The sequence below is a fragment of the Amblyomma mixtum genome, chromosome 3 (assembly GCF_055824585.1).
Source record: "Amblyomma mixtum isolate Tamu chromosome 3, ASM5582458v1, whole genome shotgun sequence".
Taxonomy (NCBI): domain Eukaryota; kingdom Metazoa; phylum Arthropoda; class Arachnida; order Ixodida; family Ixodidae; genus Amblyomma; species Amblyomma mixtum.
Window position 1 is genome coordinate 312,765,327 of NC_143014.1, and position 25,104 is coordinate 312,790,430.

Consider the following 25,104-nt stretch of genomic DNA (forward strand, 5'->3'; position numbering starts at 1 on the left):
GATCTGCCTTAGAAAATATTTGGTGAGAGTTAAGCGGTTAAGTAGGGGACTGCGCAACACAAGCATGTCTTCACGTCATGATTTTTTTTTTTTGCGTAGTATCTCAACGAAGTACAGCTGGAGGAGGAGGAATAAACTTTATTAGGCTTTTCTGTCGTCATTAGCCATGTCATTAGCCCAGTTCCGGCCCAGGTGGCCTCCAGGAAGGGCGACCTCGAGGACCCAGACTATGGTGGCCACCATACCCAGACTGCAATATTTGGCTTGCACGTGTTTGTCTTCACTGCGTATGATCTTTTCCCAACCATCAGCTGAGGGATATGGCACGAGCTTACTGTGGGGTGGATTTCCCTCGCAACCCCAGAGAACATGGGCGGTAAGGTTTTTGTCACAAATTTGGCAAATAGGATTAACTTAGCCTTTTGTAATTAAGGCCAATCGATATGGGCTCATAAGACTTTTTGTGTGAGCTCTTCGATGTACAGCCTTTGTCAAAAGTTTGGAGCCCAGGGGGTTTGCTTCTGAAGCACACTGTCTTGTTTGTAATGCATCTCCATGGAGCGCTCCAAATTTGCTGAAGGTAAGAAGATTTCTGGTCCTGCCTCCTCCAATGGGTAGGAATGTTACAGGAGATCCACTGCGAGGCTTAGCGTGGCTCCCCAGCACTAGCTAGCAGTCCAAAGCTCGAGTATTGAGGACTAGAAGCCATACTCCTCTTTAGAGATATTACGGTCGCTGAGGACGCTGCAGGCCTGGCAAGCAATTAATTAAAAACCCCTTGGACTGTATACTTTTGACGGGGCTGTAAGTATGTTTCCCTATGGGGGCTGTACGATCGCTGACTTGCCCAAAAGCGCGCATTTGGACCCCTTTGGTGGGGGGCCTTAATTGCCGCCATGCATGCACCATGGAGAGACCTGAAATCTGAAGTCGATTTCCGGGCAAGAAAAAAAATAAAAGTTGAGGAATATTTTTTGCTAAGAGAATGGTTTTTTTGGGGACTGAAAGAAGCCTGACAAAATTATAAAGTCATGCACGGAGTTCCACTTATAGCTATAAGTGGAACTCCGTGCATAATTTGTAAACTTGCGAGACAGATATGCTTGGGCCAGTTTATGATTCAGCGCTCTGTGCATATCTGCTTGTTCCACCCATGGATCGTGTCGTCCTTCGGTCACGAAGGACTCTGGCTTCGTGATGGCGAAAGCAGCGCGATAACTTTTGTTTGCATGGCATCTGCGCTTCTTGGCCCATACGAGAAAATAAGACAGGACGAAGGCAGCTGTTCGTTCCCTCTCTCTCGCTTTGTCCCTTTAGACCGCTGTTTTGAAACGATGTAACGATGAACCAACTATCCCGAAAGGTTCAGCAAGGGCAGGGTCGACAAGCAATGTCCTGGACATGAATGGCTTGAGTGTACTATACATACCCTGAGCGCACTAGATTGGGAATTCTTTTGTTTTTATAAATAGGAACGTTTGAGAAAATGGTAGTCTTCTGACAACTTCGATTTTTGTTCAGTCACTAACTGCGAAAGGCACCACGCAAGTCAGGAAGTCGCAAGTCAGGAAAAAAAAGTCAGTTTACCACGCTGATCCGCGCATGCATGCACGCGTGCAAGTACGCTCCCTCCTGAGTTCTTTTTCATCGATGGTGGCAGTCGTAAGGCAGCGCCGTCGTGTGGCGAAAACGCTGGGAAGGAAAGGGCACAGCTGGCAGCTCACCATTGTTGACGGCGTTCGTCACGCACAGCTCCTCCGCTGGGTCGGCTAGGTGCACGGTCCGTCATGGCAGACAGTTCAGATGGGAGCAATTCCTGCGTTGCGTTCAAAAGTGGGGCTAAAAAGCGCAAGTGCTTCAGAAAACGGAGATCTTCGGACGAGGGTAGCTCGGAAAGCGAGGCAGAAGATGGCATTTCAAGGTAAGTCTGTGTGCGCATTGAGAGCTGAAGATGGTTGAGTGTAAGAGGTTAGTCGCCCATATTACATTTACGTAAGGTGAACGTCAACGGACGTAGTAGTAACTAATCTCCGAGTGTGTGTTCGTGTTGCTTCGCCCTTTTGATACGTAGCTGTAAATGCGAGTTGCAGCCGGCTTGATGTATTTCTGCGGGGGTCTGAACGTTCAATTTCGGTGCAGGGAAATTCTTCAGGACACCAAAGAGATCCAGAAGCTTCGGAAACGGCCCAACGGCGTCAGCGTTATTGGCTTGAACTTGGGCAAGAAGCTCACCCCCAAAGAGGAGCTCATAATCGTGAGTCGATGAATGCCGCTTTCGGCGCGCATGCGTCGCCATACAACAGGAGCGAAACTCGGTACGAGCCTCGGCGCTCGCCCTGTGTGCGCGAGACTTGAAACACGGCCGCTCGATGGAAGCGGGCTACCATCGAGCGGCGAGTAACTGTGCTGTCGTTGATGAATGTGGCGAAGCTTGCTTTGAGAATTTGAGTCGCTCAAACCTAATTTCTTGTTCATTCCACCCAGTGTAAGTATGCTCGGTTGTGTGCTACTGGAAACTACGTTTGATGCCGCCCACTTTGCTGTGGGGAAACAGTTGAACCATAAGTTCGGGCAGGGACTTACCATAAAAGTCTTTGAGTGTAAAATGAAGCCATCTGTGGTAAGCAGTGCACGTTGCATTTGTATTCAACTGCACCTCATATGCTTTTCTTGATCAACCAATGCTGGGCAGTCTTTGACAGTGGCCAGATTGAGCCTTGCATTGAAAATTTCACACAAGTGGTAATAACCATCGTAACATGTAGGTTTTGTAGCAATACCTACTGCTGCTTCTGTGCAGGATTTAATTGCGAGTAGAGCCTAGGAGTGCATACAAGATTTTCCTCAACCTCTGCACGTTGAAGTAACTTTTTGTTTTTCATGTGCACACTTGTTACTCACAGTTCAGTAGCTTTTGACTCAGACGGTTATTGTTTTGGGAAGTACAAGACACTGTTTTGTCAGCTTTTATCTCTTTGGTCAAGCTTGACATGTTGTGCTATTACTTTGTTTGCTTAATGTACCTAAATAAAAGATTAGGCAGGTGAACTTACAGAGTGTGCGAGCTAACATGCATCATGGTTTAAATTAAAATTGTGCAGTTTTCTGTCGAGAAAGTAACGAAGTGGATTTCATGAGTCATTAACTGTAGCAGCCCCTGGTGATGCCCATATTCGAAATTCGTGCCTGTGGTACGAAACATAACATTTTACCTGCAGCGGTTTTGACGGGTTGCTGATCCCATGGTCGTGGGATCAAATTCCTGTTGTGGCAGCTGCGTTTCATTAGAGGCAAAATCACTCATGTTGTGTGGGATGTCTGTGTCTGTGCACATTCTTTGGATGTACTTTATGTGCGTATATATATATATCCACTCTTTCACAATAAAGCTTAGTTGCAAGACAGTGCTTGTAGTGCCTACCCTTCTCCTTTGTTCTTCTTCCATGCGGGCTGGTTTTTCCCGTGTACTGTGCGATGTCAGTGCACGTAAAAGAACCCCAGGTGGTCGAAATTTCCGGAGCCCTCCACTACGGCGTCCCTCTTAGCCTGAGTCGCTTTGGGACGCTAAACCCCATAAACCAAACCAAACCTTGTCAAGATGCGGCACATTAAAAAACCTGTGGTGGTTGTAATTAGTCTGGACCCCTCCACTGTTTCAGAGTGAACTCCTCATGGCACATTATAAAGCAGGCAGTTTTTACTGCCTGCTTTATAGTGGGCTGTAGTTTCTTTTTGGTTTGTAGTTTCTTTGTTTTTTTCAGAAGGAAAGCATGTGAAGTGCACAAAAAATGCCAGGTAATGGTATGCCCAGGCTTGGCCTGGTTACGGCACCATTATGTGAATTATTTATTTATTTATTTATTTAAATACCCTAAGGGCCCGGGTGGGCATTACATAGGGGGGGACAGCAAATAACACAACTACTCAAGCATCACTTCATGCATGCTGTGTACTGCAGATGTGTTTGTGTACTGATAGCGCATGAGTGCTTAATTTGAACAACGCGCAGCATAGATGGCACAAAGTGACCACCACAAGTGCCGGGTATTTTGTGTATGTGTTGCACCTAATTAAGCATGCTGCACCAATTAGCCTGGCAACATATCCTATTGAAGCACATGAATGTGCCACCAGCGTGCAGTTGCCAGTGTTCCTTGGGGCAGGGTTTCTTGGTTTATTTATTTTATTTACATGATACTGTGGGCCTTTTTGGTCCAAGCAGGGAGGGCAAAAGCAAATTAAAAGAAATGATTGCAGTGCATTGAACAAATAGCAGCTTACGTACATACACGTGTTTAAAATTCATGCATGTAGATATAAAAGCACTCCGAGATACATCTTCGTCAAATCTAAAATAATCACAAATGCCAGTTTCAGAAGGTCATTTTCAGTGGTTAAACGACATTGGAAATGGCCTCTTTGAAGTTAGCACACGCAAAAACTTCTTCAGGTAGTGAGTTCTAATCACTGATTGTTTTAGGAAAAAATGAAAACTTATGGGATTTTGTTTTTGCGAAGTGAGGAGTTAAGCTGTAGTTGTGTGTGTGTTGTGTTTTTCGAGCTGATGATGGAGTAACATAAGGAGTTGCCGAGAGGCCAAACTTTCTCTGTATTAAGCAGTACAAAAATTCTATTCTTGATGTCTTTCTTTGGATGCTGAGAGGTTTTATCTGGTTTGTTTCCATAAGGAGAGATGGAGATTCAGAGGTTTTATATTTATTGTAGATGAAGCGCACAGCACGCCTTTGAGCTTTTTGTACCCGTGCAATGTCGTGCAGTGTTGGAAGGACGTAGGGTAGTGCCACACACTAGTTTTCCAGTTTTGCCCTTTCTCTTTTTTGCTGGAAAAGGGGCACAACAGAGGTACTCTATGTGCAATGTGTGTGAATCACGGCATTGCTTCTAGCTCATTGGCATCTGAGCACTTACATTGGCGTCAGTCTTCCTTGCGTTATTTTAAATCCTGGTTCCTGCTAGCTAGGATGCCCTGCGTGGGTTATGAACTGCTTTGCTGTAAAAATTTGTTTCAAAACTTCGTGCAGTTGATGCTGTGGCTGTACGGTGCAAGTGATTCGGTTGTATAGCTATCACTATATGCTTATGGTACCTTAAAAATGCTCAAGGATTTTTCCTCAGGTTACACATTAATTGTAACCTGTGCAGTATTATTAGTTACTCGCACTGTCACTCCTGTCACTCAGGCATTTGCTCCGTGCGATGCTAGAATGGTTTGATTAATTGGTTATACCTGGTATGGAGAAATGCATCAATGCAAGTGGGTGCAGTTGTGCACTTGAAAGGTGTTAAATGTGTTCAGCTCTGGGTGGTTTGCCGTGTGTGTGACAATGTCTGTCTTTTTCATGCTTCTGAGTGAATTCAGAGGCGGTAGAAAATGGGTTCTCGTTAGTTGTGACCCATATTTTTAGTGAATCATGCATATGACTGCTGCAGGATGACCCTTTCAAGCTGAAGACTGGAGGTATGATAGACATGAAGGCCCTGAAAGGCAAGAGGTGAGCCGTTGTGCATGCATTCTGTTCCGTTGCATCTTTTGGGTGTTCCGCTTCACTGCAAGCACATGCACCTCTAGCCAGCTTGATTAGAGCAAAACCAAGCTGGCTAGCCACCTTTGCCCTGCCTGTGTGTGTGGTCAGAAGGAAGAATGGTTGCAATTCTATATGTGTGGCCACTGTTGCTGTGTGAACACCCTGAAGGAAGAGAGCTTTGAGTGTGGACGTGAAGACCTTGACAAGGAGGGTGACAAAGATGCTTGCCGCTTATCCTCATTCGCCACCCAAACAGCGTCTGCTGTTTCTTGCTGGGTGGCTGCACTTGACAACTAGTTTGCCTTGGCCACTGCTCATTTGTGCTAGCTGTCCAGGTTCAGCCAAAACATTGTAGGAGCAGCACAGCATGGATGGACACACCTGTCTTTGGGCAGCTGTTCTTGCGGTGTGAGCATATACCAGCTCATTGAAGGAGTGTTCTTGCGAGGAATTTTTATTTCCTTTCCCTGGTGGGCTTTGGTACAGCCTCATTGGGCCTTTGTAAGTCCTTAGCAGATTTTTGCAGCATGTGATGTGCTACACAAGTATCACCACCATTCCCTTCCAGATATATCTTTTCCACAGCAGTATTGCAGGGCTTATACACGAGGAGCATGTGCGTTGTGCATTTGTTGCCTGCCTGTTGGTGGATCAGCCTAGTTAAGCGCACTGTAGGACAAGGGCCTTTCTCAGGGATTTCCAATCCATCTCTAGGTGAAATTCCAGGCTGCAGAAATTGACTGTTGCACATTTCCTTTTCTGTGATATCCACTCTGTCAGCTAAAATATCACCAGCTCATCGCATGATCATGCTGAGCACTGCCAAGTAATAAACCGTTTTTTCAGATTCCAATAATTTGAACTTGTCACTTGTGTGATATTTCAAATTTTATTTTGGAACCGACACGTGCCTCTAGGAACATGTGCCTATTCACAATTTCTATTTCGGACTGTGGGGAGTCCAAAAGTTTGATTGTTTGCACTAAAATAGACACGAGCAGATATTGTTGCCATAAACAGCAGGGTCATCATCACTGCCGCAGAAAGTGCCATTTCAGATTCAAATGGATTCAGTTTAACAGACTGGCATGGGTAAGCTTGATGGATTTGGTACCTGGCACAGAAGGTAATGGCATGCTGTTCATTCCTATCAAAGTGATTCGCAGAGACGTGCATTTGCATTAATAACGATGCAGCAATTGCTTCACTGCAGCTCATACGATGCCGCTACCCCGGGTGAGGGGTCCAATCGGGGGCACTTGCTTTTGCACACTTCTTCCCACGAATTTCCTTTGTTGGGGGAATGAACTCTGCGGACTCTGTCCTTTCCTTGCACGTCCTTTCCAGTGCACTGCATGGCCCATGGCTGCGTCACACATTTTGGTATCGGTGATGTGATGTGTGTTGCAGACAAGTGCAGTGCGAACATGACGGATTCAGACCGTGCGAGCGGGAGGCAAGATCCAGTCCATCAGTCGCCACTGTACCTGCTCTCCACACTCCCCACCCCTCAACTCTGATTGGCGACCCCAGTATCCCACTCTCCACCTGTCGCCTCCTGCCCTCTCTTCCCTCCATCGCCGTGGTAGCTCAGTGGTTACGGTGCTCGGCTGCTGACACGAAAGGTGCGGGTTTGATCCCGGCCGCGGTGGTTGAATTTCCTTGGAGGAGAAATCATAGAGGCCCGTGTGCTGTGTGATGTCAGCGCACGGTAAGGAACCCCGGGTGGTCGAAATTTCCGGAGCCCTCCACTACGGCGTCTCTCATAGCCTGAGTCGCTTTGGGACGTTAAACCCCAGTAAACTCTCTTCCCTCACCCTCCCCTGAAAGTGGAGAGGGGGATTTATTTCCTTGTTTGCCTTCTTCCATCCGAGGCTTCACACACCAATGCCGGACACTTTTTTGCATAGTGGGCGTTGTATTGCTAAGGCATTAAAGAAAATTCACCGGACGACTACTATACTCGGTAAGCAAAATTTTAGTGCAGGAGCTCAGGTATTTGAAACATAGGTGATTGGAGACTCAATACACAGTGGCGAACGGCGACAGTGCTTGGCCTTTCCTTTGGCCGAGCACACAGCGATAGGAATCTACAACTTGACGCTGCCACCGCCGTTGAGCCTCTGCTCGGGTGGCTGCAGAAAGTGGCACCACTCTTGCCTGGCCCCCTTCGTACTCTCCTCTTCCACTGTCCTCCTCTTGCTCTCATCTTACCCTCAACCTCTGTTTTCCTCCTGCACCTTCCTCCACTTGCTCTCTCTTCACTCCTGCCGCACTTTCGTCTACTACTTTGCTCCTCGTTCGCTCTGCTGGCTACATCGAGGCCGACACTCGACTCAGAGTGCTTAAGAGCTGCACTCTAAAACGGCGCTCGATCCACCGTGCCTTCCACTTTTGCGTGCGGCCAAACTGACTAGCAACAAAACAAACTGCAGATGGTCCCGTTGTTTCGGATTCTGGCGCGACGCACGTGCCAGAGGTTATCTGAAGGTTGCTCTCGCGCTATCTGCCGCTGACCAAGGAAGCGACTGTCAGTGCAAACGGGCTTGGTAAATAACACAGAGTTCAGATTTTTTTTTTAGTGGAACCAATTTGCATACGATTTAATGACCCATGCATCCTGCCGGATATCCGGCATGGGGCATGTACAACCTGTTGCTCACCCAAAGCTCTTGGAGCCCGAAAAAAGGTTGGCTCCCCCCCCCCCCCCAATTTGTTTTGGATGGTTGTTTTTCTGAAGAAAGGTCGGCATATACGCGACAGTACTTAAAGTAATCAAAGATGCTGATAGCCTAATCCACTAATCGCGGCATGCCACTCAAAGAAACTGCGCACGCTGGCGTTACGTGCAGTCAACCTGTTATGGGCACCGAGCAAAAGTGGTTGCATCACAGGACTCTTGTTTAGTCATTTGAAATTAATACATCGATATCAAACAGTACAGGTAAACTTGTTTTTCGTGTGCAGATACCAAATAGTAAAAATATGTGAAGTGGGAGTGCTGTTTTGAATGCCTTTTATTTATTTATTTTATTTATTTATACATACAGCAGCACAATTATATGCACTATGGCTGGAGTGGGAAAAACACTAAATGCAAAAAAATGCAACAAGGTAACAAAATGCAGCAAAATGTACAAAGTGACACATTAACAATCAGACATTAACAGTGCAGCAAAGAATCTTGACACAGTCTTGTGCTGCAGGAACAAGAAGTGCCCATTTTGTTAATTACTTCCGAATGGTGCTTCTGTTCACTGCATTTCCTCTTTTTATTTAAACATAGAGGCAGTCTTCATCGGCAACCTTTGCATAGTTGTGTTTCCTGCATTCAATTGTTCATGGTCCTTGTTGAGAGTACTTACTACAACAGGTATCTGTTCCTCTGTATTCATGCAGTCTTGTCATCTCTGAGCTGGAATATGGAGGCATGCTGCACAGCTGTGTTCCTTTGAAATCCTTCTCGCCACTTTGCCACCTGCCAAGATTGGGTTGGCAGGTGGCAGTTTAATTTGATTGAATAAATTCAATTCCATTAAGTTGAATTAAATTAATTCACAAAGTGAGTAAGGTCTTACAGCTAACTCTACAGATTCCACGGTAGAATGCAGGGCTGTGAGGCTAAACCGAAGCTATAACAGCTTTCGTTGTAAAAGCTGGCTCCTCCTTGCGGCTTTCAAGCCTCGTGGGAAAGATTGTTTTAGCTATTTTGAAGAGCTCGGTTGGAATTTCCCACTGTATGTTCGTGCCTTGTTCCCGAATATAGCATGAGATGCATTTTGAAGCATTGTTTTATGTACTAGTGAAGCCCAGCTGAGGACAGAACAAGTGCACAGTGGTGGTGCATAGTGGTGGTAGGATGGTAGCAGAGCAAGGCAAGCCATCACAGCAGTGACACTCGGAGGAGGTCTCTCAAAGTTGTTCCCAAGAGGCCCTGGATGGGATACCAGAGGAGTTCCTAAAGGGTTTCCACAGGAGTTACTAAAGTGGGACCAAAGGAGAATTCACAGCTTTTGCTGTAGAGTATCCTACATGTCAAGTAAAGTTGAGGGCTCCTAACTTTTATTGACACAGGACACACTACCAGTAACAGACATTGTAGGCAGCATGCAAGCAAAGAATTGGCTTCCAGACATCACAGGCAAAACCTTGCAGCCCGTCAGAGAAACTGTTGCTGCTATGCTTTGCCGATAGTATCAGATGACGCATGCTTGCATGTTAATTGTCATCACTCACATGACACTGTGCACTGCATCTGAAGGTGAGCAGTGAGAATAGAGCTGTTGTCCCTGGTCTCAGAATTTTTGCATCATGAGGTCTTTAAACTGGGAACTTCGGAAAGCTGCGCTGCCTTGTGTAGAATGGGTGGTCAGGTAACCAGGCAATGGGGTTTGCATATCGGCCGTACAGTGAAACCCTTACGGCACCCCTGAAGACCAACAAGTCTCAAAAGGTGAGGACAAGGGTCCTTTTTACGCTACACAGATTTAAAGCTTTACGGGTGCCATTAGTACTCCACTGCTTGGTTAAAAGCAAACCACGTTGCCTGGTTACTTCTGGCAAAGACAGTACATTGTGTGAGAGAGGAGAGTTTGTGCAAAGTGCGTGCACACAAGACAGGACCCCCTTTGTGTTGGGGTAATCAGCAGAAACTGTTTCATGTCGCCGCACCTTGAGCTTAACAACGGTGAAGGACACTAAACCTCTTGCCAATTGCAAAATTTTGGAGACCATCTTGTTTACGAAAGAGACTCATGCATGTGCATTGGTGGTCACATGCGTGCAGTCTTTGAGGGCCAGATCTTGAGCACAAACAAGCAAGTGTTTGCAGTTGCTGGAAGGACTGAGTCACCACAAAATGATTGACCAAATTGTTACTTCAGTCGTCACAGTGGCAAATGAAGCCAGCGCACACGATTTGTTGGACTCGTCCCAATTTACTGCATAAAGTGGGAGTTGTGCTCTGCAGCTTGCGATTCTCCACATGCTGAGTCCCACAAAGCAAGTGGCAGCTTGCTCACTGGTCTGCCATTGCTTTGATGCCTGTCCCAGCAGACACAGTGGCAGTGTTGTTTCCCCTAGGCAGTTATTTTTATAGCCTGTTTGGGGCATTCAGCTGCATTACAGTCCTTGCATGCTGTATCCCAGCTGTACTTTGGCATTCTTCTTTTTTCTGCTGGAGCCTTGTGAAGGGCTGGTAAACAAACCTGACAGCTCGGTAGCTCTGACTAGAATAATCTGCACTTTTTGTGACTTTGTGATGGAATTGCTTCTTGGTTCTTTTGGGCTTTTTAGGCATGCCTTGTGTGTAGCAATGCATTGCCGCTGCCTTGCAGTGACATTGTGAAAGCATATGTGGTGAGCTAGTGACGTCACGTGCACGGCCGCTCTTGTGTAAATGCAGTGGATTGTGCTCCAACTGCAAAGGTGGCTGCCCCTTACATTTCTTTTTGTTCACTGAATTCAAGGGTCACCATGGAGGAGCTGGATGCAGTGAACCTGGGCAACACGTTCTCAGTGGAAACCAACCAGCGTGACGAGGATGCCGACATGTGAGTACTGCTTGCCAGTGTGCCCTGGCCTAATTGGTGACGGTAGCAGTTGTTTAATGCAGAACAGTTGAAGCTATCTCTTGCTAGGATGAGGCTAGCAGCTGCTGTTTCAAAAAGTATGTAGCGTGAGCAGTGTGTGATGGCACACGGCCCTTACTTTGCAATTGCCAATTGCACGATGCGCAACTCGGGCAGTGAGAGGCAGCCGTAAATAAATCCCAGCAGCTAAAAACAGATCTGCATGCATGCCTTTCCAGTGGGTTTGCATACGGATTTTGTTTGTTTATTTATTTGTTGGTACACACTGTCAATCCCATATGGGATTATAACAGGAAGGGCATAAGTTGAACAGTGTAATAGATAAGCACAATAAGTCAAGCTAGCATAATACAGACGTAAACACACAGTGTTGTGAGAGTAAGATGTTTAACAAGAACTGAAGAATAGAAGTAAAAGGTTATAAACTTTCAAATGCATGGAGCAATCATGGAACAGAGAACAGGCACTGGAAGCCAATGCATCAATATTTTGAAAATAATAGGCAAAAATGGAAGGTAATGCAACGGAAGAACATGTAAGAATGCGCACACAATGAGCATGATCTGCACCTGCCTGGAAGGCGGGTACATATGCAAAAATACTTCAAGCATTTATTCCGTACCCAGTTGGTTTTCGACGAGGGCTACAAAGGTATTTAAGGAGGAGCAGCTTGTTATGGTTGGGTCAAGGGTATTCCATTCGCGTATGATTAGTGGGAAGAATGAGTGTTTAAAGCAGTCGGTCCGGAAAGTGTACTCATTTAAAGTATGAGAGTGCTTATGGCGTGTGGGCCTGGTATCTATAAAGGATAAATATTTCGAAGTGTCAATATGCAGCTGATTATTGAGTAACTGGTGCATGAATCTAAGACGTGCTAGTTTGGCTCTCTTCTGCAAGGTAAGCATACCAGCTTTATGGAGTAGGTCAGTTGGTGAGTCAGTTTGGCTATATTTATTAAAAATTAATCTTATTGCCTTCCTTTGTACTTGTTCTAGTTTACTTACGTGTTGTTTTGGATGATGTGAATTTTTTTTTGTGACCCCATGAGTTATGCGTCATCGAGATTCTGCCGTATTAATAGTTCCTGCCCCCAGTGGTAAAACTGCCAGAAGGTGTAGCTGCGATGCGTGGGCCTTAAATTGGTTTTTCTCAAAAGCTTTTATGTGGTGTGTTGTCATCTTGGGCGGTGGGGCTTTCCTTTCCTTCTTTCCCAGGATGAAGTACATTGAGGAAGAGCTGGCCAAGCGCCGAGGCCGAGTGCAAGAGGCTCCGGCCGAACAGAAGATACAGTGAGTGTGGTGTTCATTTTTCTAATTGCTCGTATGTGAGAGTGCATGATGGTCCGGTTGGCTTTCCGTGGAAGACCGAAGTGGTAGCGGATTGGTGCAGTCTCGAGGGGGACACGAAAAGTTGTTGCTGCAGCTGAATTCAGTTTACTAGTGTGTGATAGAAAGCGGTGCACAAACGAGGCAAAGGAGAAAGGGCACTGCACTTACTGTGGAATGCTGCATCTTGGGAGCTGTTTGGAACCAGTTCCGGTCACAACCTTTCAGGGATCACTCAGTCAGCTGAAAACTAGGCAGTCTGTGAAGAAGAAAAAATTTCGAGAGGAAAGGTCACTTGACACTTCTGATTGGCAGGCGGCTGAGAGGCGTAATTGATAGTTTTCCTGCACACTGTTATGCTTCTGCACAATCGCATCACACTGTGTCATAATTGTGCGTGCCTGTTGCTGGGGCTGCCTGTGGGCTAGCACCTGGTTGTGTGCATTCCACTGAGAGGCACGGCACATCACCCTTGCTGCCTTCAGGCTAGATCAGTGGATGAAACCCGCTCAAGGTCACATGCAAAGTGTAACCTGTTCAAATAGTCCCCTGTATGTGGCTAACAGCAGTGGCAGGCAGTGCTCCGGCATAAAAAAGCTGAAAGGAGTATACGGAAATTATTTTCTCGAATTGTGCTTTAACTGAAATGAAAATGGGATCATTTAAGTGAAATCTGGCAGAGCTAGTGCATTTACCTATGCCTGGTGACAGCTTGGCTGTGGCACTTGTCGTGCTGCCCGTGTGCGTGGCGGCTCCTTAATAATACAGTCTTTGTTTTCCACACAAGCACTACTGTGCCATACGCACAGGGCTGAAAAAAAAAGGGAAAATTGGGGAGGAAGGAAAAGTTTTGACCTTATCTCCCTGGTAAGGAGATAAGGGGAGAGATGAGAACTAGAAACTTCATTGACATTGAAGGCATCAGGTGGAGAGAACCAGTAAGATTTTTGCTGTCAGCTGGATGATGACTTCTGAGGTATCACTGTGCTGAATTTTGTGTGGAGTGGGGGAAGAATGCTTCCGATTCCAAATAAGGTATGGCAGTATTGTTTTGCGCATTCTTATTTTTATTGCTTAGTGAAAACTCCACAAATGTTGCCATGAAAAAAAAAAAAAAAGGTGTAGACTCTCGATAATTCAAACTCAAATAATATGTACTTTTGATTGATTCAAACAAATTTCAAAATTTTGGTTGGCAGGGTAAAGCATATTTACTCGCATAATTTGTGCACTTTTTTTCCTAAAGTTAAGGCTCCATAGAGGGAGTGTGCAGATTAGGAGATTTTGCGAACATGTCTTGAAAAGCTCTACAAGCCGTAACATGCAATGTAGGCCATCGCGGTGGCTCAATGGTTATGCCGCTCGGCTGCAGACCCGAAAGACGCGGGTTCGATTCCGGCCATGGCGGTCGAATTTCGATGGAGGTGAAATGCTAGAGGCCCGTGTACTGTGCGATGTCGGTGCATTTGAAAGAACCCCAAGTGGTCGAAATTTCTGGAGCTCTCCACTATGGCTTGTAGCCTGAGTTGCTTTGGGAAGTTAAACCCCCATAAATCATAAACCGTAACGTGCAATGTATACGGTATATTGCTGCATATAAGTTGACCGTGCACTCGTGCCCTCGCTAGCCAAAAAAAAAAGTTGACCCCAAATATTTTAAGTCAATGCACCCCCCCCCCTCTCTCTTTGCTCTCCCGATGTGACCCACGTCGTGTAGCTCCCTGCGTGATGGTGCATGCACAGCTCAAAGCAACGACGCAATTGCAAAGCCCAAGCAGTCAGAGACAAAGAGAATTCAAGGCGATAAAATGGCGCACCCCAGCTGAGTAGCGACAAACAGAATAGCCAGCGGTTTGACACTTTCGGATTCTGGTGCGGCGCATGCCCCGGATGTTACCGGAAGTTTGCTCTCGCAGCCGTTCATATGAGAAAGTGACCGCTGGCGCGAGTGAGCTGGGTAAACAACGCACAGTTGACTTTTTCTTACTGGAAGAAATTTACAACTGAATCGTCGGCTTTTGACACCACTCAATCACCTTTTGTAGCCGCGCTGATCCTCCCAAGCCTGTTCTGCATGCACCCATTTGCGTGCTGGTGTGCTTGCACAGCAGGGAGTGAAAAATATACAATCCGGATAAAAAGTTGAGGGTGCATAAATTATGTGAGTAAATATGGTATTTTCGGTGCATTTTAATTCTGCTTATTGCATACTGGGATTTCACTTAAATTGCGTAATTCAAATTTTTTGTCTTGCTCCAACGCTGCCGGCATGCGAAAGAGCAATGACTGAGGTCGGGTGCGACAGGTTTGCAGCGCCACACGAACTGAAAATTCGGCTCCCACAACTGGTTAAAGTGGACATGGTTTGAAGGGCTGCCGTGTTCAAGTCCAATCGGTAGACACTTGAAGTGATTGGAGGCGCCTTGTGGCCGCATAGTTCCGTTTTCTGAGCTTTGTTGCGAGCCCATGGCAGTAGTGGCCATCGTCTGTGCATCAACGGGCCAAGCCCAGCTGCACGTCGTTTTGGACATTTATTTGGTATTTTCTCTTTTTAGAAGGCGTTGTTCTGTTCTTGTGGAAATGTGTGCTCCCCTCGCTTCTGTCAGCATGGTCTTTTGCGCCAAAAACGCGTGCTAATGACGAGCTGCTCGTAGTTTGTGCGGTGAAGCCGCCATGCATGGACGCTGTCACTTGGGAGGAGGCTCCACCGATACTGCATCACACCTGTGAAAGATGCTGTGGAAGGCCTTACTATTCTGGAGAAGTTCTGCTTTGATACTCCCAACAATGGGCATGCAGTACAGCTTGATTGGAATTGTAAAAAATTGTCATTGCAGCACGGCTTTTGCGCAAAAGCAGATGAGCATTGCCTATCTTTTTATTGGTTAAATGAAATCAATTTTTTGAGTTTGTTTTTTTTAGTAGCCATTCAGTGATTCAGCCGTAAAATAATTAGGGTGTTCTTGCAGTTCCTTGATGTTCCATTTAATGTGGTTTTACTCTTATCAGGAAACTAGTACATTTCCGATAACTTTTTTTCAGTCACACAACCAGTTGGAGACTGCTGGCTGAGTAAACATATCAGTACCTGTCACCCATATTTTATGTTGTGCTAACGCTTTTAGCTACATTTGCATAGAGAGATAGTTTCAAAATACTGTCACAGCTGTAGGCTTGGACAAAGAAGATGATGAAGTGTGGTGCTTGTATGTGGTCGACGAGGAGGACGAAGTGTATTTGGGCGCTGGGCTCTTATTGTATGGCTCCTTGGCTGTCTCTTGCTGTATACAGGGTCTGTCCTGAAAGTAATTAGACAAGTCGCGGCAGGGCGCGCGCATGCGCTGGATAGGGAAACCGCTTTTGGGGGAAGGAGGGGGAACCTTCCGCTTCACAATGCAAAGACCTCAGTTGACTTCGAGCAGGTGAGGCGAGTGGACGTTTTTGAGCGTGTACCCCTGTTTCGTCGCTGCGTCAAGGAAACCATGGAGCGAACGTTGGAACGGCGCTACGACGTCAAGCTTTGCAATAAACTGAGTAAATCACCCACCGAGACATTTCACAGCATGCGGTAATGATGCAATGTCCAGATCGCAAGGGTTCCAATGGCACAAAGCATTTACAAATGGCCGTGAAGACGTTCAAGACCACACAGTCAACATTACCGTCCGTAACTATCATCGACAGGTGCCCGAACCGTTGCTCGTCGTGAACGTCTTCATGACCGTTTGTAAATGCTTTGTGCTATTAGAACACGCGACCTGGAAATCGCATCGTTCCCACATGCTGTCTTGATCATGTCCATTAACTCGGTAGGTGATTTACTCAGTTCATTGCAAAGGTTCACCACATAGCGCTGTTCCAGCATTCGCTCCATGGTTTCCTCGACGCAGCGATGAAACATGGGTACACGCTCGAAGACGTCCACTCGCTTCCGACTAAGCTCATCGCATTGTGAAGCTGAAGGCTCCCCTTCCTTCCCCCAAAAGCGCTTTCCCAATCTTAGTGCATGTGCACCACGCCATGACTTGTCTCATTACTTTCAGGACAGACCCTGTATATCTGCAGTCTCCTTTTGTATATATATTTCTTCCCTTTACATTATTGGTGGAGGAGCCGGGGTGCTGCAACAGCCAAGACTGAACTCCACAGCGGACCCCTTCTTTCAAGTTTTCCCACCATGCCACTCGAAGGGGATTGCAAATATATACAGTAAGAGACAGCCAAGGAGCCATACAATAAGGGCCCGGCGCCCGAATACATTTCGTCCTCCTCGTCGACCAAACAAGCACCACACTTGGTCATCTTCTTTATCCAAGCCTACGGCTGTGACAACACTGTTTATAGGCATAGATATCCATGAATCAAATCATATTTTGTCTTGCGTTACATATTAAGGTGCACTTCTGATAATTCAGACAAAAATCTTTGGTCTTTTAAAATTTGAATTGATGAGAGTCCACCTACTATGTGCAAAAGAAACTATGCCTTGGTGTGTCAAGGAAATGTACACTAAACTGATTCAGTGAGCCTTCAGATTGCAGAATGGGAGTACAGTTGTGGGCACTCGATGCTGGGATACTTTTGCATGAAATTTCCAACTGTGCATTTCAGAGTTGATTGTATCTGAATGAGCCTTTGCGCTAGCTTTCATTCCAGAGGCATTGGCTGCTTAAATGTTGATGTGTAATGTGTGCTGTGTGCGCAGCGTTTTGGACGAGCAGGATGTGTTGTTCCACGTGCCGGAGCACCTGCGCAAGTCCAGCTCCAAGAAATCGGAAGAGATGCTGTCCAACCAAATGCTGTCAGGCATCCCCGAAGTTGACCTTGGAATTGAGTGAGTCCCTTGCATGGTTGTTTGTCTCTTTTTTTGTGGGTTTTCTAGGCCTGGAACGTTATTAGCACGGTTGTCCATTGTTGTTTTTCTTTGCTCTAGTCGCGTAATTGGCGCACTTTATTTTTTTAAATTAAGGCTTAAAAAAGGGGGTGTGCAAATTACGCGGAGATTTCGTGAATATGACCCAACAAACTTTAAAGGTCATAATGTGAAATATATGCCCTATATTGCCGTCTATACGTCGGCTCCCAACTCGCACCCCTCACAGGGCAAAAAAAAATTCACTCCAAATATAAAGTGCATATCCCCTCTCTACTTGCCGTAGGTTATGTAGTTCTGCGTGGAATGGCGTGGCGGCGCTTGCGCATCTCAAGCAATAAGCATGTAGTCATACAATAGCGAAGCCAGCAGTCGGAGGCAAGTGGAGGCAGCAGGCGATAAAACTGCACCCTTGGGTGTGGCCCATCCGACCAGTGGCAAAGTGAACAGCAAATGGTTCGGCAGCTTCGGATTACGGTGCGCGCAGTGGTTCGGCCAGGAAAGTGACTGCCAGCACGAGCGAGCCGGGTAAATGACATGCAGTTCGTCCCTTCGCCAGTATACTAGTGAATTACCGACTTTCTTTTACACCATTCGCACACGGGAGACGCGGCCATGCTGATCTTCCAGAGCCTGCCTTCCGCGCACCCGCATGCACGCTGGTGGTCTGGCGCAGCAGAGAGCGCAAAATATGTGAGAAAAAGCTTTTCTTTATAAACCTGAGTAATATATTAGGGGCGCTTAAATTACGCGAGGAAATACAGTATTTCATCTTTTTTTCCCTCACATAAAGTGTACCTTGGGACTGCTGGCATGTGAATTGCATTCATTTAAATTTGGATGTAATGAGCCTGCATGTAGGTAATGCCTCAGTATTGGAAAGTTTTGGGATTCCTTAATGTAACCCTCATTGAAGTGTTTGTATTTGTGAACTTCATGTGACAAACTAGTGGCAGTTGACCACGGATGAACAAACAGTTGAATGAACTCTACACCCACCGTTTAGTAGCTGTTGTTGTATTACTCTAAAACTTAGGCTTTCAAGTCAAATATAAATGCGTGTAGGGGCTGCACTTTTTTTTCGAGATTCGGGGGCCAATTTTTGGGGTGCGGCCCATACACGCGACGTACGAAAAAAAAATTTTTTTAAAGCAAAAACACACCAATCAGGGAATGAGCGGCATTTATTCTACGTTCAATCGTCACTCGCGGAGTATTTCGACTCTGAGCTGGTGCTGTGCCCTGGCGCACGCTCATCCCAAAGAAGCCACGCAGCATGTCCGCTGTCAGCGCGTAGCCGTTGCTCCGCATTTTCATCACATAGCAGAGCAGCTCTTCTTGCAGTTCGGGAAACTCGCACGGCTTGCCTCTGAAAGCGCACTTTTTGCAGCTTGTGTTTCTCAATGCACCCTTTTGATAGCACGTTCATCGGACGCACTTCTCGGCCACGTCGAATTCCCTGTCCGCCGCACGCTTGCCGCGTTCGAGAGCTCCCAGCCGTGTAGCTGATAACGTGCTTGCCGATCGTGCTAAAATAAGCCACAACTACGAAGAACGCGCTAACACGCCATAAAAGGCTGGAGCTGGCGATACTGATGCCGATGTAGATAGCGGGAAGACGCAGGGAAAAAAAAAAATTGACGATGATGATGATGTCTGCGGCCTCGCACGCCATCCATGGACAGTTTTTGGAAGCTCTTGTGCGCGTGCTTGGCCTCTATGATCAAGCGCTCCGCGATTGAGCGCGCCGTTGTTCGCAGCCGGAGCCGATCCTGGAGGCCACGGCGCGTGCATTTAGAAGGCTATACCCGCCTGAGTCATGGAAAGTTCGGGTGCGGCCCTTACACGGATTTATTTTTTTTTAAACATTTCCTTCGGGAAAACGGGGTGCGGCCCATACACGGGTGCGGCTCTTACACGCGTTTATACGGTAACCATAAAACACAAATGGTCTAGAAGGGAACTTCCACGATAGCAGTAAGCTAATGCAACACAGTGTGTCATGCTCCAGTGGCAGCTTGACCTTTGGCTTGCACAGCACCAGCCTGATAGCCTCCGTGGCAGGAAGAGCATGCCAGGGAGGGCATGCCATGCCATGCCAAGAATGTTCAGTCCTTGCTTCCGGGTGCAAAAAGTGACATATTCTGTCATGGGAGAGGCACTTCAGTCATGTTTTAACGCCTGAAAGGAAGCGTTTCACCATCTGGGTGTGCTGTCTCTCTTCTCCTCACCTCTTCTTCATGATGCACGGAGGCTTACTGTGCCCAGCTGTGCAAACCAAGGTCGAGCAGTCAAGCTGGCTCTCCGCAAGGCCACCAGTGACACACGCTAGCAGAGTGAAACTTGCTCAAATGTGTGTGCACAGTGCAGGCACCATTCGGGGCCCAAGGCATTGCACTGCCCAGCTGCTGTGTGCTTGGGTGCCAGTAGCACACTGCATTCAGAAGAGTCAGACGTCTCTTTCCCACGGCCTTGTTTGCCAACAGCCATTAGAGACTCGCTGCTACTGCTAGCACTTCATGAAATGTTCTCAAGATACAAAAAATTCTGGAACTAATGTCATTTGCAGGAGGCTCCAGCTAGTGGGGAACTTGGCATGCTGACTGGGGAATATTGGGCGCAGTGTAATTGAGGCCCGTATCAGGATTCTGTGCTTAATGTTGCGGAACTAATAATTTTGAAGCCAGAGATTGGCTACGTAATGGGTAGTGTAGCAAGTCTGAGAGCGCATTGGGGGCTTTGAAAGAGTGCTTCATGTCTACGGGTGCCAGGCGACCCATGCTTAATGGGGACGGTTAGGAAGAGGTTAAGGGTCGTGTTCAGTGAGCTTGGAAGTTGGAGTTTACTGTTTAGTTCGCCCTGCCGTGTTTATTGAACTGCTTTGTTGTCGAACCAATCTGTATTGATTGCAACCCTGCTTTTGCAGGGAGCGCATACGCAACATTGAGGCGACGGAAGACGCCAAGCTGAAGCTGATCCGGGACAGGATGGCCAGGAAGGAGCGGGAGACCTCGTTCGTGCCCACCAACATGGCTGTCAACTTTGTGCAGCACAACCGCTGTGCGTTCTCTTTCTCTGCTTGCATTCAGTCGTGTTTGCATGTTTTTCTTCTTTCTAGAAAGAGATAGCACATACAGAGAGCTAACGTGTTGCTGGATCCCATGCTGTTGTTGGGGTGCCAATGAGCGAATTTTCGAAGTTGATAGTTTCACCAGCCCTTCAAAGCGGCGAAGTCTCTCTTTGGGCAAAGTGGTGGCCTCTTGATGCAGTATAACAGGTGTATCTCTCCAGGAGGGCTTTGTGTTTTTTTGAAACGGCTTAATTGCAGTGACCCTTCAGAGTTGTGCCTCTCCCACCAACAGCCTTGGTTTCACGGATGTGTAGGGGCTAGGCTCGCCGAAAGGGGCTGTCATGACTGGCTCATGGTCAGTGTTAGGCTGCTCATCGTAACTCAAGCGTCTCTGTGATGTCAAACCTGCACATTACAAGATAGTAATTCTTTGCACACACAGCTTGCTCTGAGCAAGATCGAATCTCTGAAGGCCGGCTACAGCACTACTGGGGTTGCCACAGTCACCGAGAAAATCTGTGCTTGGCAATGTGAGCTGACAGGAGGATAGTGCCATGAAGGTCAGTGCATTCGTGCTTCTCACTGATTGCCGCCTGTTCCGGCTGCAGTCAACATCGACGATGGCAGCCGGTCTCGCCATGCTCGACGCCCCATGCGTGAGAAGGAGCCCCCGCCTCCCAAGCCCGTGGTGGTCATCGCAGAGGCTGAAGGAGTCGCTGACCAGATCCCCGGTCGACAGGGCAGAGGTGAGCACAGCGGCTGGGCAGGTCGAAAAATCCGTAAGCTAAAGACGGTTTTCTGAGATGAAATGTGTTGAAAAAAAAAATCAGGAAATTTGCCTTGTGTCATGTTCCACCCACAGGGGCCAACATATATCGAGTGCATTTAACGCAACTCCAGCACTTAAAGACCCATCCATACTCACCCAAGTTCTTACCATACTAATGCTTCATCACTGATACTCAGTCACCAAATGTCATCAGATAAAAAAATCCAAATTCAGCTTCTCTCATAAGAGTGTTCAAAAACATTACTCCAGTGCTGTCAGAACCACAGCATGAGGAAATAAGACGTAGTGCATGAGGGGGATGAATGTGCGTGCTGCTGGTGGTAGTGACACTTCTTGGAGGAAGCCGATTTGCCACCAGTTTCCTTAACTGGCTCAGCTGTGATTAGCTGTGTCACGTCCCTAAAGCAGCTCATTGGCAGCAAAGATCTTGGTGATGAGCACATGACTGTGTTGGAGAGGTTGGAAAGTGCCGTGACAGGACCTGCTCAGACATTTTATAACGGACCTTGTTTTAAAAATAAACAGCACCTTAGTTTTTGTTGTAATACGGTAATTCCACTTGCTAACAAACAAAATGAGCACAACAGTCAGATTCATTATAAATAGGCTCGACTGTTCAGTGAAACCTTGTTAAGAAGTACAGCTGCAACAGAAAAAGAATGGCACAAGTGAATCATGACCGGAGCGAAAAAATCGCGACACGCGGCGCTATTGTTGCCGAGTACACCGATAGCGAGAGTGTCAGGAATATTCTATTTCCTAAAGCGGGGGTGGCCGGCAGAAAGCAGCCGACCTAGACATTCGCCCATCTGAAAAGTAACATCTTAAACGAACGCCTGTAGATCTCTTATCAGCCAAAGCATGTGTAAGGTGGCTCAGCACATAATCTCGTTTTATTTATTTTTTTTTGCGCTGGCTTGGCGATCATTGTTATCTTTATCACCGTTTTCCTTTAAAAATGTGCTGGGGATGCACTGTCAAAAGTAATGTGTGGCAGTGCCTGCTTTCGGATCAGCTGCTTTCTACCGGCCACCCCCAATTTGGAAAGTGGAATGTGCTAGGCACTCTCGCTATCTGCGCGTACGGCTACAATAGCGCCGCGTCTCGCAATTTTTCCGCTCCGGTCATGAGTAACTTGTGCTAATCTTTTTCCGTTGCAGCTGTACCTTGTGGGACTGTGTAAAAACTATGCGCAAAGGGGCAGTACAGCCCAGCCGAAAATAGCTTCAGTATCCACTTTCCTGATACAGTATGAGGCCTGATGTATTCCGCGAAGGCACACGCACACACGCGCGAAAGCTTTCGTTCATTTTGTTCTAGGGAAGTCAGTTTTTGTCTATAGCTGCACTAATAGTGTACGGAGCTTGGAACAAGGCTCTCTCTTGTTCCACACAGTCTCTTTAGGGAATGTTCTCCTGATGCATGGCTGCAGATTTCTTCTTCCCATGCTCGATGTTCTGTATAATGTCGAGTTTCTCCTTGGTGGTCAACAGTGAGAGCTTCACCCCGATGCAAGGTGGGCTGGGGAGTGATGTTACTTGGGAAGCACTGCACGCAGGAAGTGCCTGATCCATGACAACGCCAGTATCAAGCCAGTGCAACACAGTGGGACCAAGTCACAGCTGCATAGTGACGCCAGTCATCCTGCACTGTGGCAGTGGTGGCTGCAGCTAGCTTGGGAACTGCGGAGAAGCTTAATCACAGGACAATAAGCAATAGCTATGGCAATGGGCACATCCATGTGGCTCAGACTGTGCCCGCTTGGACACCGCCACCTGTGAACAGGGCAGTGGGTGGGGCAGCGGGCATATGCTGGCTCCCTCGGCAACCAAAAAATGGGAGGTGTTGCGTTCTGCGAAGTCACAAGGGTGTGTCTCAGCAGCTGCCAGCATGCTTGTTGCATGCTGCACCATATCCGTACAGAGAAACCTCGTTATAGCGAGTAGGCAAAAAATCGTAAAATAGTTCATTATAGCCAAAATTTGATATAGGAAATTTTACCAAAAATTTATGCTGGCGAAGCAAAATTCAATCAGCGAAAGAACGGCAACTGGGAGAGATATTTTTTGCAGCTTTAGCACTGTTTCGAAGCCGCTTGCAGCAATTGCGGAGGCCGCAAAAAAAAAAAAAAAAACTATTGGCAAACGCCAATTAGGTTGTCTTCCCCGCAAAGCACCGCAGCACGCGGCGGTGGCCAGGCAAACGCCCACTTGGGTGGCTTCCTCGCATTGCAGCAATGTCGCGTAAAATATCGGACGCCAGGACGAAAGGTATCGCCGTTTTCACCGCCTCCGCTCCAGATAGTCAATGTGAGCAGTCAAAAGGCTGCTGGAAAGCTACAACAACCGAGCGTGGTGCTGGTTCCGAGCCACTGTCGTCAGGTGCGAGGCGTGAACGGGTGCCAACTGCCTGGCTACCAGCGTTTCTTGTTGCTATATCTTCTATGGCACCATTGGCAGAGGTGAGGTAAAGCCATACCTCGGCACCATGTAAGGTGGCTCAATCACACTCACACTCACAGCCACTCGCACTCACATCCACTCACTCACACTCACACTTATGGCCACCCATGCTGACATCCACTGACTCGCACTCACACTCACGTCCATTCAAACTCGCAACCACTCACTCGCACTCACGCTCATGACCGCCGACACTCACACTCACATCCACTCACACTCATAGACGTGAGTGTGAGTGAGGCGATATGAGTGCACTCATGAGTGAGTGTGCCGACCTATGGGTAAAGCGTGAACTGCTAGGCTTTGTGCACCACCACTAGTCACCCGGGTAGTGAGGCAAAGCCTGCCGCCTGCCATCCTTGTGGGCATAGCTTGACACTCTGCAGTTCGATATATGCGTTTTATGGCAAACCATGTTTGATGTATAAAATAAGAAATACATGTGCTTGTTAAAAATATTTAGGAACAATTGGATATAGTGAGTAATTCATAATATCAGTGCTTATTATAATGAGGTTTGACTGTATTCACGTATCATCACGATCTACATATTATGAGTACCAGTGAAGCTTCCCAGCCTCACCTTTTGCTGCCGCCTGTGGCGACATGGTTGCGCCGTTCTTCCCAAGATTGCCCTGCATGCACCTGCCTGCATGCTGGTGTGTGCTTGCGCAGCAGAGGGCGCAAAATATGCGAGTAAAGGTTCTTTTTTCCTTTTTTCAAGCGTGGATAATTAATTGGTGTGCAACTTGTGCAAGTAAATACGGTGTTTGGAGTGCTTCAGCACTCCTCAGAACTGTGAGTGCCAAGTTTCGAGGAATGAAGAGGCACCTCTAATCTTTGTGACAGGGCTGCTTTAAGAATAGCTTTTGAACACTTTGATCTTGCTGTACTCCGCATTGCTCAGTGATCTCTAGAGGGACTTTGGTGGCATGGTATGATGGTGCATTTTAGTGGAGTGTGGGATTTTGGTCTTACGAATGGCACTGGTGCTTTACTTGATTTGCAGGAGGCAAAGGGATGTCCAGGTCCAGAGGCAATGACGATGAAAAGGCAACCGACGACTTTCACTTTGAGAAGTTCAAGAAGCAGTTTAGGCGCTACTGAGGGTGGTGAAGCATTGTGTCAACGTGTCCACGTGTCATTATGTAAATATATATGCTCATATACTATGCTCTTTCTCCTTTTTGTCTTATTAATTGCAAGTCTCATGCAAAAACTGTCAAAACTGCAGTAGTACAAGCCTGAAAGCTGGACTGAACAGTGCCGGCAAGTTATAGCTTGTATGAAAATTAGGTGCAAGGGTTGCATGGACAACAAGCACAGGCAGAGCAACGGGCAGGTGTTATGGGAACAAAACTTTCTTCAGGGGATCACATGCTGATTAGCCTCCTTAGTTCCCGGTGGTTACAAGAACAATGACTTGGGCTCACTGCAGATCTCTGGT

General features: G+C 47.1%; 1 protein-coding gene and 1 pseudogene across 3 annotated transcripts; both read left to right on the plus strand.

Annotated features, from left to right (window-relative positions):
* LOC149355633 (uncharacterized) overlaps window positions 1–25,104 on the plus strand; it is a 430,506-nt pseudogene that overhangs the window by 178,595 nt on the left and 226,807 nt on the right.
* On the plus strand, window positions 182–24,829 carry LOC149355638 (splicing factor C9orf78-like). 3 transcript variants are annotated; one of them, XM_089583963.1, is made up of 9 exons: window positions 182–376; window positions 2,140–2,254; window positions 5,452–5,513; window positions 11,015–11,098; window positions 12,352–12,426; window positions 17,168–17,296; window positions 20,262–20,395; window positions 21,014–21,151; window positions 24,667–24,829. In XM_089583963.1, exons 1-9 carry the CDS (start codon window positions 321–323, stop codon window positions 24,762–24,764), a joined length of 891 nt encoding a protein of 296 aa, XP_089440089.1. In that variant the 5' UTR covers window positions 182–320; the 3' UTR covers window positions 24,765–24,829. The 3 variants fall into 3 exon arrangements, with proteins under 3 accessions (XP_089440089.1, XP_089440090.1, XP_089440088.1); XM_089583964.1 differs by lacking the exons at window positions 182–376; window positions 21,014–21,151; window positions 24,667–24,829 and adding exons at window positions 1,735–1,921; window positions 20,664–20,760; window positions 20,848–20,925; XM_089583962.1 differs by lacking the exon at window positions 182–376 and adding an exon at window positions 1,738–1,921.

Bases quoted from the DNA above. Each gene is read 5' to 3' on its own strand.
- LOC149355638 (XM_089583962.1), top strand. From the start codon at position 1,788: ATGGCAGACAGTTCAGATGGGAGCAATTCCTGCGTTGCGTTCAAAAGT. The intron at 11,099-12,351 runs GTGAGTACTGCT...CTTCTTTCCCAG, and splicing joins CGTGACGAGGATGCCGACAT to GATGAAGTACATTGAGGAAG. The intron at 20,396-21,013 runs GTGCGTTCTCTT...TTCCGGCTGCAG, and splicing joins CTTTGTGCAGCACAACCGCT to TCAACATCGACGATGGCAGC.